The sequence below is a fragment of the Salvelinus sp. IW2-2015 genome, linkage group LG31 (genome assembly GCF_002910315.2).
Source record: "Salvelinus sp. IW2-2015 linkage group LG31, ASM291031v2, whole genome shotgun sequence".
NCBI classification, from domain to species: Eukaryota; Metazoa; Chordata; class Actinopteri; order Salmoniformes; family Salmonidae; genus Salvelinus; species Salvelinus sp. IW2-2015.
The window spans coordinates 10,802,871-10,817,549 of NC_036870.1; the positions used below are offsets into that span (position 1 = coordinate 10,802,871).

The 14,679-nt window shown below is 42.5% G+C and overlaps 2 protein-coding genes across 3 annotated transcripts; both read left to right on the plus strand.

Annotated features, from left to right (window-relative positions):
- Positions 1–108: 108 nt before the first annotated feature.
- Positions 109–4,527, plus strand: tatdn1 (TatD DNase domain containing 1). The gene is made up of 12 exons (XM_023975830.2): positions 109–191; positions 682–747; positions 921–970; positions 1,247–1,310; positions 1,436–1,579; positions 1,742–1,784; positions 1,917–2,002; positions 2,094–2,134; positions 2,265–2,341; positions 2,446–2,516; positions 2,622–2,748; positions 2,971–4,527. Exons 1-12 carry the CDS (start codon positions 125–127, stop codon positions 3,071–3,073), a joined length of 939 nt encoding a protein of 312 aa, XP_023831598.1. The 5' UTR covers positions 109–124; the 3' UTR covers positions 3,074–4,527.
- A 392-nt stretch (positions 4,528–4,919) lies between these two features.
- rnf139 (ring finger protein 139) lies at positions 4,920–9,818 on the plus strand. 2 transcript variants are annotated; one of them, XM_023976438.2, is made up of 3 exons: positions 4,920–5,439; positions 6,969–8,678; positions 9,061–9,818. In XM_023976438.2, the coding sequence occupies exons 1-3, from the start codon at positions 5,277–5,279 to the stop codon at positions 9,093–9,095; spliced, it is 1,908 nt and encodes a 635-aa protein (XP_023832206.1). In that variant the 5' UTR covers positions 4,920–5,276; the 3' UTR covers positions 9,096–9,818. The 2 variants fall into 2 exon arrangements, with proteins under 2 accessions (XP_023832206.1, XP_023832205.1); XM_023976437.2 differs by having other exon boundaries at positions 4,925–5,439; positions 6,969–9,818.
- The last annotated feature ends 4,861 nt before the right edge of the window (positions 9,819–14,679 follow it).

Consider the following 14,679-nt stretch of genomic DNA (forward strand, 5'->3'; position numbering starts at 1 on the left):
ACACAATACATACTATTTCCTTTCGTTATCATTTTTCGTCACCTTAGCCAAAGGTAAATATTAGATATGCGCATCTATTTGGTTATACATGGTAATTGTGTATGAGGTTGTAGAATTATGGGAAATGCTCAAAATTGCATGTGGAGTTTCTTTCAGCAGCCTGGCAAGGATGGCACACTTAAAATTTATAGGTAAGACGTTACCAGGGATCGGATTGAGCAGTGCTGCCAGATACTACAAGCAACTATACGTTGTCTAAATTAGAGAAATGGGTGTTGCTGAATGTACAGTACTACTGCTAGCTATTTTAGCTTACAGAACCCACCACAACTGCAGAACGACAGCTAGTCTAGCCAGTTTTCTAAACTATGCCCCTTGAAGGAACAATACGTTATTACATTACATTAGCTGTACATGGAAGCTTGTACAGAATCATCTATAGAATCAGAGATGGTCTATTGTTACTGTGCCACTTTACAATAGCCTAACTTTATACACGGTTCAAAATTGCTGATGAGCCTATTTGTGGTAAAGCTGAACGTGATGTAAGGTTGTCTTGTGTATATTATGTATTATGTAAGTACTAAGCTGCTTAGTACTTACTATAGACATGGATGCCTATAAAGCAGGGGATATATATGATTTCTGAGTTATGATTATGTATGCCATTCTCCTCCACAGATATCGGTATTAACCTAACAGACCCTATGTTTCGAGGAGTTTACAGAGGAAATCAAAAACACCAAGGTACGTGTGAGTTGAACATGCATTGCGGCTACATAACACTGCCAAATYAAACATCTGATCTGATATGTGCAATATGTATGTATCTACGTTACATTTACTAGGCTGTACTTCATTGTTGCCTAGTTATATACTCATAAATTGGTCAACTTTTTTATTTACATTTTTTTTTGCAGGTGACTTTGATCAGATAATTGACCGTGCTGTCAAAGTTGGAGTCCAAAAGGTAAGATTTGTGTCAATGTTTAATTTCATGTCAATATCATAAATATAATATTGTGTGAATAGCCTATATCAGGGCTATCCAACCCTTTTCCTGGAGAGCTATTGTCCTGTTGGTTTTCACTCTAACCCTAATCTACGGCACCAGATCCTAATAATTAGCTGGTTGATACACTGACTTAGGTTAGTTACAACTGGGGTTGGAGTGAAAACCTACAGGAGGGTAGCTTTCCAGGAACCGGGTTGGAGAGCCCTGGGTCATGTTCCTTAATGCTTACAGTTCATGATCACGGGGGGAAATCTTGAAGACAGCAAGGAGGCCCTCAAATTAGCAGAGTCCAGAGGTAATGATGATGTATCAAAATGACTAGGATTAAAATTATTATTCACTCGTGTTTAATACATTTTGTCAGCGCTATCAGAGTTATAACAGTTTCATTATGGTCATACAATTTCTGTCTATGCACAGAGGAATTTTACAGTACGGTTGGATGTCATCCAACACGCTGCAGTGAGTTTGAACAGAGTGGACCAGATCAGTACTTCACATCACTGAGGGAGTTGGCAACATCAAACAAGGGCAAGGTGGTGGCCATTGGAGAATGTGGATTAGGTAGGTTGGCAGCCATATATATTGTCATCATCTCCAACTCTTAACAGTCCCTGTTATACATGTATGTTTTAGTGTTGTTAACAGTTTCAACATACTGGTACATGTACAATAAATGGGTCAAGTTATTTAGCCCACTATATGCCTCTGCTCTCAACACCACAGATTTTGACAGGTTGGAATTCTGTCCAAAAGAAACTCAAATTAAGTGAGTTACCTTTTTTCTTTTAGAATAATGTTTATAGACTGCACCAATACAAATAATGTACTGCACTTAACAAAAGGAAAAATGTAAAAGTTAAGATTATAAGTGCATCAAACCACTTTTTCCCTGTGACAGGTATTTTGAGAAGCAGRTCGACTTGGCTGAGGAAACCAAACTGCCAATGTTCCTTCACTGCAGAAACTCGCATAAGGATTTCCTTGGTATGTTTGTTGTCTCACACATGTACAACATCTGCCTCTTGATGCCATGACAATGGCTAATGTTTTATATTGCCATTGTTTTTCTTGGCAGACATCATGAAGAGAAACAGAGACAGATGTGTCGGAGGTGTGGTAAGGAAATGTCTCAATCAGATGTTATTTTGTAGTTGAGAACCATTCATGTAATGAATACATTATTTCTCCTTGACCCCTAGAAAAGTTATAAATCAGAGTGTCATTAAATGCTTTTCAAATCTACCAGGTCCATTCTTTTGATGGAACTAAAGAAGATGCTGCTGCCCTTACTGACCTGGATCTATATATTGGCATAAACGGCTGGTGAGATCATTTTGAGGTTGAGAAGTTATTATGCAGAATAGTGACCTGTGTAAATATTGTCTATTTCAATCCAAATCTTTGTTTTTGTTCTCTCACCATTTCAGTTCTTTGAAAACAGGAGCAAATATTGAAGCGATGAAGTCCATTCCCAGTGAAAGACTGATGATTGAGACAGGTTTGTGACTCTGCTGAGAGAAAGTGCTTATATTAATCTGTCTCCGTTTGCTTCAGAACATTGGGAGAATGCTAGTTTGAGTGAATGCTCTCCTCTCATTTCTAGATGCTCCATGGTGTGGGGTGAAGAACACTCATGCGGGGGCCAAGCACATCAAAACTACATTTCCCACCAAGAAGAAATGGGAGGCAGGACACTGCTTGAAGGACAGGAACGAGCCTTGCCATATCATGTATGTCAGTTGGTTCCTAGGTTGAAAGGGATTGTACAAAATATGGGGGTCTCGTTAGCATATAGTATGTTACAGTGATGACCCAACTTGGACTTGTTCATTCATTCATGCTAATCTGAGCATTACCAGCTGAATTGATTAGCCCTGTGATCTCATTGTGTTGTTGTTCAGGATGATATCTGACTTTTTGTAATGTCAATCACTTTTTATCCTTTGTTCCAGACAAGTGCTTGAAATCATGGCTGCTGCAAGGAATGAGGATCCTGTGGAGATGGCAAACATCATTTACAACACCACTATGAAAGTGTTCTTTACTGGAGGCTGATTACTTTTCCTAAAATACATTTTCCCTGACCTAATTTGAAAATGCCTTTTGCCCTTAAGGAAGAGCATTTCATGCTACTCTTCAAGAGTAGTTTATGTTTACACCATCTGCCAACAGGCTCCAACTGCTCATGTTAGCACTTGCTGGTGTCAATCAGGGAAGTCCTCAGAAATGCCTTATCACCAACTTTGCATGGAGAATTTAGTTAGCATGGCCTTAAAATGCCTATTTGCTCRGTTCCATCTGACTGTGCAATCCACTGTCTCATCAGCCCAGGGAGGGACGTTATAAACTTGATCTCCACTATAAAAATAATCTAGACATTATCTCACATCTATTTTAGACTAACATTTTGTTTTCAACATCTGAAAATTTGTATAAACCTTGCTGTCTGTCTCTGACATTTGCAAAATTGTTTCAATATTCACATTTGATCTCCCAAATGTCCCATAGTAATGAACATGTCGGGACGAGAGAGGCAGGGAGCGTTTCTCAGCCAGTCGAAATCATAAATCAGCTGACATTATTTTTATGGATATATATGTACAAAGAAATGTAAATAGAAAAAAGGTAAAACAAAGTGCAGCTAGTTTGCTAGTCTTTTCAGCTTCAGTTTGAAGTTATTGTGTTAGCTGTGTTGTTGGCTAGCTCCTCTGAACAACAGTGTCCTATTGCCATACTGGCTGGCAATGTTCTTATCCCATGCTTGCTAGCTAGCCAACTACGGCTAACTTACGGTCATGTCAAACGGTGCAGACAGAATAACAACAGTAGCTGCATTTGTTTAAACTGTTTTGTTGCAACATTTATTTGGATACATCCATAACATTGAGCTAATGAGGCACGGTTTCGCCTGGCATAGTAAATGTGCTCTCTCGTTAGGACACTGTTGTTCAGAACAACTGGGTCGCGTCCATAGATACAGAACAAAAAGACTGAACGACTGGGTAGGGTCTCTGGCAACCGAATCAATAGAACGAACGACCAGCCGGCTTGGGTAGCAACCCTAGATTTGTATCAGGACTATCTTGTGGAAGTGTGAAATAGTATGAATTAATTAATCAAAATAACGTTTTTAATAAAAATGTAAATCGTTATTTTAATGTGTTGTATAAAAGGGGTAATGCCCTCGAACCCGGCCCGAACAACACCCATGCTAATATGTCCTCCAAACACCGGATTCGAGGGCATTATCACTTAAGTATAAGTATTTTAACCTTTATTTAACTAGGCAAGTCAGTTAGAACAAATTCTTATTTACAATGACGGCCTACTTGGGAACTGGGTTAACTGCCTTGTTCAGGGGCGGAACCACAGATTTTTACTTTGTCAGCTCAGGGATTCTAAAGGTTACTGGGCCAACGCTCTAACCACTAGGTTACCTGCCGCCCCTTGTGTTTCCCATGTACCTATTTGTATTGATGTATTATTGTAATAAAATTAAAAGTATCCTATTTCCGACTAGCACGTGAACGCGGCAGAAAGCGCCATATGGCCACAAATAGAAGAATACGCCAGATATTTCGCCAGATGTCTAAATGTGAAGCATCCGGTTGGCGTTTCCACTCACTACCAAATATGGTGATGAGAGGAAGAGGCCCTGTGGCCGGTAGCGGGGAAGATGGAGCGAGATGGATTTTGGCCGACATTCTGCACATTTTCTCATCAATAAAACATTTGATCTACATACAGTATAATGTTTCCAAAACTAAAATATGTAACAAAAAGAGTGGACTGCGTTTTGTAGACTTCACCCTTTGCCAAAGTTTACTATGAGTTATTACACATGCGCACTTCACAGATTAGACAAATATGCAAATCAATGCTACAACGCGCCAATAGCATCTCAGTAGCTGGTGCTTGAGCGTCCATCATCTCCTTGCTTGTTCTATCCACTATGATAAAATTACTCCCATTGGAAAAGACAGGCTCTGGTCTATCTTGGGTTAGTTATAAAAATCTTTGATAAAGCACGTCGATACGTCACAGACTACACCTTTCGACGTCCAAAACGTCACGAGGGTTTAAAAAAAGTTGCTACTTCCGCGTTCTTTGCATAGCAACAGGAGGGCAGCGAAGATGGCGGATTGTACGGACCCCGTTAAATAACGTGTGGGAAGTTGACACCAAAAGAAGCGAGGAGCTGGAGTTTTTAAATCTTTAAACGGAGGGACCGAGTCCTCCAGGACTTACGCCCTAAGCCATGGCCTCAGCTAATGTCCGAATTGGCCAACAAGCCTTGACCGTGCTGGATGTGGCATTTCGAGTCCCTTGCATCTTTATTATCGACGCCATTTTTAACTCTTACTATGATCCTGGGTCAGGATGGGCCGGAACAGCGGGCAAGATTTTAATCCGAGTAATGGGTAAGATTTATTAGTCGTTTTGGACCCCTACATGCGAGCCGCTGTCACCCTCTTGACAGCTAGCTAGTTACTATTGCAGACGTCAGTGTGGCTGACTCGCGTCACCTGTCAACCGCAGCCCAATCCTTCCAAAGCCGTTTTATTTTTGTTATTTGACCTTTATTTAACAATGCAAATCAGTTAAGAACAAATTCTTAATGACAATGACGGCTAAACCCCAATTCCTGTGCGCCGTATTATGGGACTCCCAATCACGGCCGGTTGTGATACAGCCTGGAATTGAACCAGGCTCTGTTGTAACGGCTCTAGTACTGAGATGCAGTGCCTTAGACTGCTGCTGCTGTGCCACTCGGGAGCCAGTGATAACAACACGAAGACCATGTTCTTTGCAGTTGTTAGCCAGTTAGGTAGCTAATAACCCTACCCCTTACCCCTAGGCTTTGTAATACAGTTAGCTAGCCAGCTAAGTAACGTTAGGCAGGCATATGACCAACATATTGGCTATCAGACAAATGAATACCAGCCAGGTGTTGTAGGATAATTTGCCTCTGGCCAAGTAGCTAGTAAGTAAAGTTATGAAGTATGGGTAAACCTGTTTTGTCAATGCAGGACAAATAACTGATGTTGTGGCCTTCACTTTGGCCTGTCAATACGTCACAGGCAAACAAACAAGTCTAGGTAGTTTGCTGACCTCAGTGTGTGTATGAAACAGTTACTTTTTGGCCATACTTACTGCCCTCAAGTCCAACACTATGTTTGCATGACCCTTGTCAAACAGCCTACCTACCCTGCAAGTTACCATACTACTCTCTCTCCTTGCAAACATGTCAATCGTTACACTTCGACCTATGTAATGTTTTCAGACATTTTTAGATACCGACCCTACCTTTGCGCTTGATTACACTGAACTACACTGGGGTCGGAATGCAATCATGGTTACATTAAGACACAGTGGAGCCGAAGTGAGATATGGGTCTGAAAACGTACCTCCATGCAGGGATGGGATATGCCACTGTATATCAAGTTATACCTTCATCCACACTGATACATAGAGAATGTTGAAATACTGTTAGTTTTCCTGGAAAACTGCCCTTTTCGTCCTCATACTAGCAAACAGTAAACACTGCAGCCAATTTTGAAATGGCAGTGTCAGCCATTGTTCAACGTGACGTGACATTTCATAATGGCTGCTAGGGCTACCTCGTATGAGGACGAAAAGGGCAGTTTTCCAGGAAAACTAGCAGTATTTCAATATTCTCGATGTATCAGTGTGGATAAAGGTACAATTTGGAGTACAGTGGCATATCCCATCCCTGCATTGAGGTAAGTTTTCCGACCTCAGTATAGTTCAGTGTAATCAAGCTCAACGGTAGGGTTGGTAGTTTGCCTAAAGTAAGATACTACCAAATTACTGATCCCTCTCCAGCTAAATGTAGTTCGAAACCTTATCATAAATCAAGACCTTTTGTACAGTAGATGGTCTGTTTCACTTGATGGCATGTTGACACTATGGTTTAAATTTGTTTCAGGTATCATGGTCTCCAGTGTGGTCCTGGTGTTGTCACAGAAGGCCCTATTCAAGTTCTACACGCTATTCTTCGCTGTGCTCCTGGGAGTGGTGGCCATTCTTATCAACTACTATGCCATATCTCACATAGACTTCTACAGCGCCTACTACAAAGCAGCGCTGGGCTTTAGACTCCTACCACGAAACGGGCCCACCCTATGGTTGGGCATGGCTGTGGTGCAACTCCTTTTTGGCATGGGCTATGTGGTGCTGCTAAACATTCAGTCTGTGTTTGCTGCTCTTGTGGTCCTGGATATCATGATTCCGCTCTGGGGGCTCATCATCGAGCTTCCCGTGGACGTACGGCAACTGCTAGCGGTGGCCTCTGGCCTGGCTCTGGCTCTGAACACGGCTGTGTGCCTGGCCCTTAAGCTCAAGTGGTTCTACTACTCCTGCCGCTACGTCTACCTGCTGGTGCGCCACATGTACCGCATCTACGGGCTGCAGCTTCTGGTGGAGGACACCTGGAAGAGGATCCGCTTCCCGGACGTGCTGCGTGTCTTCTGGCTCACACGCATGACAGCGCAGGCCATCATCCTGGTCTACGTAGTCAAGGTGGTGCGGCACGAGAGCGGCGAACACAGCTACCTGACGTGGGACGTATTCTGGGACCTGTTCAGCAACCTCATCATCAGCGGCTGCGACTCTACACTGACCGTGTTGGGCATGAGTGCCGTCATCTCCTCCATCGCCCACTACCTGGGCCTCAGCATCCTGGCATTCATCGGCTCCACCGAGGAAGAGGACAAGCGGCTGGGCTTTGTGGCACCCGTTCTTTTCTTCATCCTGGCCCTGCAAACGGGCCTGAGTGGTCTGGACCCTGAGGAACGGCTGGTGCGGCTCAGCCGCAATATGTGCCTTCTGCTGACTGCCATCCTCCACTTCATCCATGGCATGACTGACCCCGTGCTCATGTCGCTGAGTGCCTCGCACGTCTCCTCCTTCCGCCGCCACTTCCCAGTCCTGCTGGTGTCGCTCTGCCTCTTTGTGCTGCCCATTGTGCTCAGCTACACTCTGTGGCACCGCTACGCCCTCAACACCTGGCTGTTCGCCGTCACGGCCTTCTGCGTGGAGCTCTGCCTCAAGGTGGTGGTGTCGCTGACGGTCTACGCCCTCTTTATGGTGGATGGCTACTACAACGTGCTGTGGGAGAAGCTGGACGACTACGTCTACTGCGTGCGCTCCACGGGCAGCGTCATCGAGTTTGTCTTTGGCGTCATCATGTTTGGCAACGGCGCCTACACCATGATGTTCGAGGCGGGCAGCAAGATCCGCGCCTGCATGATGTGCCTCCACGCCTACTTCAACATCTACCTGCAGGCCAAGAACGGCTGGAAGACCTTCATCAACCGCCGTACGGCTGTCAAGAAGATCAACTCCCTGCCGGAGGTGAAGGGTGGACGGCTGCGCGACATTGAGGACGTCTGCGCCATATGCTACCAGGAGTTTGCCACGTCGGCACGTATCACGCCGTGCCAACACTACTTCCACGCACTCTGCCTCCGTAAGTGGCTCTACATCCAGGACACGTGTCCCATGTGCCACCAGAAGGTGTACATTGAGGAGGAGGCCCGGGACAGGGTGCCCTTCAACAACAACGGCTACGTGGCGCCAGATGGGGACCTGGGCCAGTTTGCAGAGCCCGACGGGGCAGAGGCCGCAGCAGCCGCAGGTGGGCCTGAGCATGAGAATGAACTACTGGAGGATAATGACAGTATTGAGTATGACGAGGATGAGTGGGGGACAGAGAACGGTGAAACGCCCATAGAGGAAGACTATATTAATGATGACACAGACTCTAACGGGGACTGATCAGCCCTATAGAGATAAATATATTATATATATTTAAGTTTAAAAAAAACATCTTCATTTTCTCAACATCAGGGATGTCACTCATTTTCACTCTTAAGATTTGTTTCCTTTTTTGTTTGTCTTTGGGTTAGCTCCTCCAAGGGCTTGCAGAGGTGTAGCTGCTATGATAGTGTGCCTAGGTGGTTGGGTGTTCCAACAGGTGCAATTCTGTGTGAGAGACCCACATTCCTTGTGTTTTGTAGGGATGCTGTTGGTCGTGTGTTTGCTGTTTTGCTGAAAGAAAGTAAGCAGGGAGCCGAGAGGGCCTCCAAGAGCTCCGCGCCAAGAAGAGGTTTAATTAAAACGTGAAGTTCTACTGTAATCACAGATATACCTCTTATTATTACTACTGGTCTCTTGTGTGACCTTGCTTAAATTGTGTACGTTATTGTACATGTAATAAAAATACACTTTCCCTTAGAAAAGAGAAGGTTGTATACAAATGAGTGTTTTGAGAGATGCTACTTTACTCGACCTTAAGAGATGTTTGATTCTTACCTTGAAAATGAAATCGCAACATTGCACCATGTTTTGCTCAGACCATGTGTTCATTAAGCGATCTCTGCACTTCAACTCACTTGGTTCAAATAGTTTTGTTAGTGATGCTTATCCGCACTATTGCAGTTTTAAAAGGGCAGTTGATTTTACATTTAACAACTGAAATGACATTCTTTAGAAATGGCAACAGCTTCCAGAGCAACTAAAGATTACAATGTTATCTTCAATACAATAGTAATTATTATTAATCATGGTGAATTGAAATTACTGAAAGTATCACTTGTCCTAATCAGGAATTGAGAGGCATCTTATTTAATTGAAAAGCTGTGCTTTCAGTTTGTTTCAGCAATGAAGGACTTTGATTATTGGTTTAGTTGTTTGCTTTTAATGAAAGGTAAAGCTGTTCATTTTGCATTTTGTAAAAAAAAAAAGATTAATGTAAATAAAATAATCTTTAATAGTGGTTTGGTCAATAGGTGCTCAAGAATAATAGTACACGCTAGTGCGTTACCTTTCCAGCATGACATGAGCTATATTTCCATCCAATTATCATAAGATTTTAATGCTAATATTCTGAAATCTGCATAAAATAATATGCACATTTTACCACGAGTTGTATTTTTCATTCGGTATTGGAATATAACAGCGAACGTTATTTTTATGTCATCACGCACAGACTTTTATCCTCAATAGTTAGATTTTTTGCATTTTCAGAAAAACTGTTTGGTTAACGTTATATAGAAATCAATTCGCAGCTACAGTGCGGGTAGGATACCTACATGAGATTATTATGGATAAAAGTGATATTTGTATTTGTCAAACGGCAGCAAAGCATCGATCACCATGTCATCAGAATAAGACCCTCTAACGTTACATATATTGGAAAGGAATGTCAAACTCATGCACGTGCACTTTGACCACCCTGTMAAGTTCATAATTTATTTAATCTGTAGCCTAATAAACTGCATGGTTTCACGAGTCGTACTGTGAGGACCACACAACATATAATTGCGTGATGGTTATTATATCATTATTTGCGCATAAATGTGTTTCCACCGCAATTTCTCGCATAATTAATTTTACAGACACAAAAAAATCCCACCATGTTGAACGAACAAATTGTCTCTCGGCATTTATAAAATTGTACCGGCATATCCTGTTTCCATCAACCGGTCGGTCGTGACATTCTTCATCCYTCAGGTAATTCATCCACATGAAATGGCTGGATGGAAACCTGGTTAGTGATGATGAACATTGAGTTACTTTGATAAGTACCTTGGCGGAACTACCAGGGATTAGAGAACAACATAGTCCTGCCCGCTCAACCCTGCATACAACACACAAACCAAATATAAACCTTATGAAACAAATGCTGAATCCTCACACACGATACAAAAGTATGTGAACACTCCTTAAAATGAGTGGATTTGGCTACTTCAGCCACAACTGTTGCTGACAGGTGTATAACATCTCCATAGACACATATTGGCAGTAGAATGGCTTTACTGAAGAGCTAAGTTACTTTCAACGTGGCACCGTCATAGGATGCCACCTTTCCAACAAGTCAGTTTGTCAAATTTCTGCCCTGCTAGAGCTGCCCCGGTCAACTGTAAGTACTGTTATTGTGAAGTGGAAACATCTAGGAGCAACAACAGCAATGAAGTGGTAGGCCACACAAGTTCACAAAATGAAACCACAGAGTGCTGAAGCGCGTCGTTCCTTGGTTGCAACACTCACTACCGAGTTCCAAACTGCCTCTGGAAGCAACATCAGCACAAGAACTGTTAGTCGGGAGCTTCAAGAAATGGGTTTCCATGGCGGAACAGCCGCCATGCGCAATGCCAAGCGTTGGCTGGAGTGGTGTAAAGCTTGCCGCCATTGGACTCTGGAGCAGGAGTGATGAATCACGGCTTCACCATCTGGCAGTCCGACGGACTAATCTGTTTTTGCGGATGCCAGGAGAACGCTACCTGACCCAATGCATAGTGCCAACTGTGATGTTTGGTGGTGTATGAACAACAGTCTGTGACAGTTTTTCATGGTTTGGGCTAGGCCCCTTAGTTCCAGTGAAGGGAAATCTTAACACTACAGCATAAAATTACATTCTAGACGATTCTGTGCTTGCAACTTTGGCCCTTATGCACAAAGCGAGGTCCATACAGAAATGGTTTGTCGAGATCGGTGTGAAAGAACTTGACTGGCCTGCACAGAGCCCTAACTTCAACCCCATCAAACACCTTTTGGATGAATCAGAACGCCGACTACGTACTACCTCACTAATGCTCTTGTGTCTGAATGGAAGCAAGTTCCTGCAGCAATGTTACAACATCTAGTGGAAAGCCTTCCCAGAAGAGTGGAGGCTGTTAAAGCAGCAAAGGGGGGACCAACTCCATATTCATGCCCATAATTTTGGAATGAGATGCTCAACGAGCAGGTCTCCACATACCTTTGGTCATGAAGTGTAGATGCTTGACAATGCAGCAATTACAACACATTATTTCGCAAAACAAAGGTACTTATTATTATCCTCACACGTGGATACTAATGTAATAAGAAAGATAAYTTTAACTAACCCTGGATAGTTAATCTGTGTCGTTTACAGTGGGAGCAAATTAAGCACAGTGGGCAGAACAGGCAAGGTCAAAGCCAAGCACGAGCTAGCAAGATACTATTGGCGCTTTGTATCATGTATTTGCATATTTCCGTTAGGGAACGCCTCCTCTGAAGTGGGCGTGTGCACAAACTAAATTCGATCTGGCACTTCTAAACAAGATAKTTTTTTTAAACGTTGGCAAATCGTCAAGTCTATAAAACGTAATGCATTGTGTTCGTGACATATTTATTGAGATCAGATGTTTCATCGATGAGAAAATTAGCGGCCCAGTTTCAAATAGTTCCATCCTTACCCACTACTCGCGACTGGACTTTCCTCTCACTACCATATTTGGTGGAGATAACGTTCAGTGTTACCCCTTCTGTCTGTGCAGGGTTGCCATGTTTGTAGTTTGGGGCTACTTTAAAAACGATGTAGTGGTGAAAATGTATTGGTCGCGGGTTGCGTGTTTTTGGGCTATTTSTAATTTGCACCGCGGCCGTCATGGCATTTCTCTTAAAAATATATATTTCATTGTGACCTGCTGCTGACGGTCAGGCAGTGATTAACGCTGTTACTGAACGCGAGGAAAGAGCAGCACGCGCGCACATCGTGACTACGTTTTACCATTTGTAGGTAGGCTATTTAGATCGTAATTATGGGGACATCTATTTCCAAAACTTTTTCCTGCACATCAAGAAATAATGGAGGCAAAGTAGTGGAAAACGACGTTGGGCGCACTACAGCTCGTTACATAATTATTATAATGTAGACTTTGCCTTCAAGCGAAGGTTTTTATGCGTGCTCAGTTCTTGGGTCTCGGGTGCCCCCCGAGTGGAAATTTTAAATGGAAGTTCGGGAACTCCCTCGRGTGGTTATTTTATGTGGAGAATGATACATTTGACTCTGTTGGCCATCAAGTAGCCTATTAATTTATATACCATTGTCGGCTACCATTTGATARAATAAATATGTTGAAATTATGATATAATTTAGTCATTGCAAATCAATGTGCCACTTGTGTAGCCTACATGGGGCTGTCAAACCAATTTAATAAATAGCCTATAACTGTTGTAGCCTTGTGTTATTATGCAATTATTAATGGACATGTTTAGTTAATTACAGTTGAAGTTATCTAAACTCTATCGCAATTGCCGGTCAGTTAGAACGCATTAGATTGACGGTAACAGTAGTCAGATTAGGCTACAGGTTGTTTTTTTAAATATCCAAAACACTGGCTGTTGTTGACAAGCATATTCTGTTCATATACACTACCATCAAACGTTTTAGAACACCTACTCATTCAAGGGTTTTTCTTAATTTTTTTATTTTCGACATTGTAGAATAATAGTGAAGACATCAAAACTATGAAATAACACATATGGAATCATGTAGTAACCAAAATCAAAATATATTTTATATTTGAGATTTTTCTAATAGCCACCCTTTGCACACTCTTGGCATTCTCTCAACAAGCTTCAGCTGGAATGCTTTTCCAACAGTCTTGAAGGAGTTTCCACATATGCTTAGCACTTGTTGGCTGCTTTTCCTTCACTCTCCAGCCCGACTCATCCCAAACCATCTCAATTGGGTTGAGGTCGGGGGATTGTGGAGGCCAGGTCATCTGATGCAGCACTCCATCACTCTCCATCTTGTTAAAATAGCCCTTACACAACCTGGCGGTGTGTTTTGGATCATTATCCTGTTGAAAAACAAATGATAGTCCCACTTAGCCCAAAACAGATAGGATGGCGTGGCTTTTCGCTACAGAATGCTGTGTTAGCCATGCTGGTTAAGTGTGCCTTGAATTCTAAATAAATCACAGACAGTATCACCAGCAAAGCACCCTCACACCATAACACCTCCTCCTCCACGCTTTATGGTGGGAAATACACATGTAGAGATAATCCGTTCACCCACACCACGTCTCACAAAGACACAGCGGTTGGAACCAAAAATCGCAAATTTGATCTCCAGACCAAAGGACAAATTTCCACCGGTGTAATTGCTCATGATTCTTGGCCCAAGAAAGTCTCTTCTTCTTATTGGTGTCCTTTAGTAGTGGTTTCTTTGCAGCAATTTGACCATGAAGGCCTGATTCACACAGTCCTCTGAACAGTTGATGTTGAGATGTGTCTGTTACTTGAACTCTGTGAAGCATTTATTTGGGCTGCAATTTCTGAGGCTGGTAACTCTAATAAACAAGCTGCTAAATTGTTCAGTTGACATTTTACCTTCATCTTGTCTAGGCTACTGTAGACTATATGAAATGAGATGTAGGCCTATCAGGAACTACCTTTATCTAAGCAAACCATGGCAAAGTTGAATTGATAAACCCAGATTTTTGTCTGTAGCCTATGCCTATTGAAATGACAAGCCAATCTCACAAACGGGCCATTTATAACGGTTTGTAGTRTTAACATCTGACACAATTGCCAGAAAATAGCCTAACATTCGTTTTTTTTCAAGTTTGTCTGAGTGTTTCTAGCTCAGAGATTTCAAAAACCTCTGACCAATTTTTATCACTCAAACTCTCCTGTCTGATTTATCTATAGTTATGCACATGCACACAAGGGATTTAATTACAATTATAAACCTGGTTCAATCCCTGAATGCTGCTTGGCTGATAGCCTTTTTATATCAGACCATATACCACAGGTATGACAGAAAATTACTTTTTACTGTTCAAATTACATAGCAATAAGGCACCCCGGGGGGTTGTGTTATATGG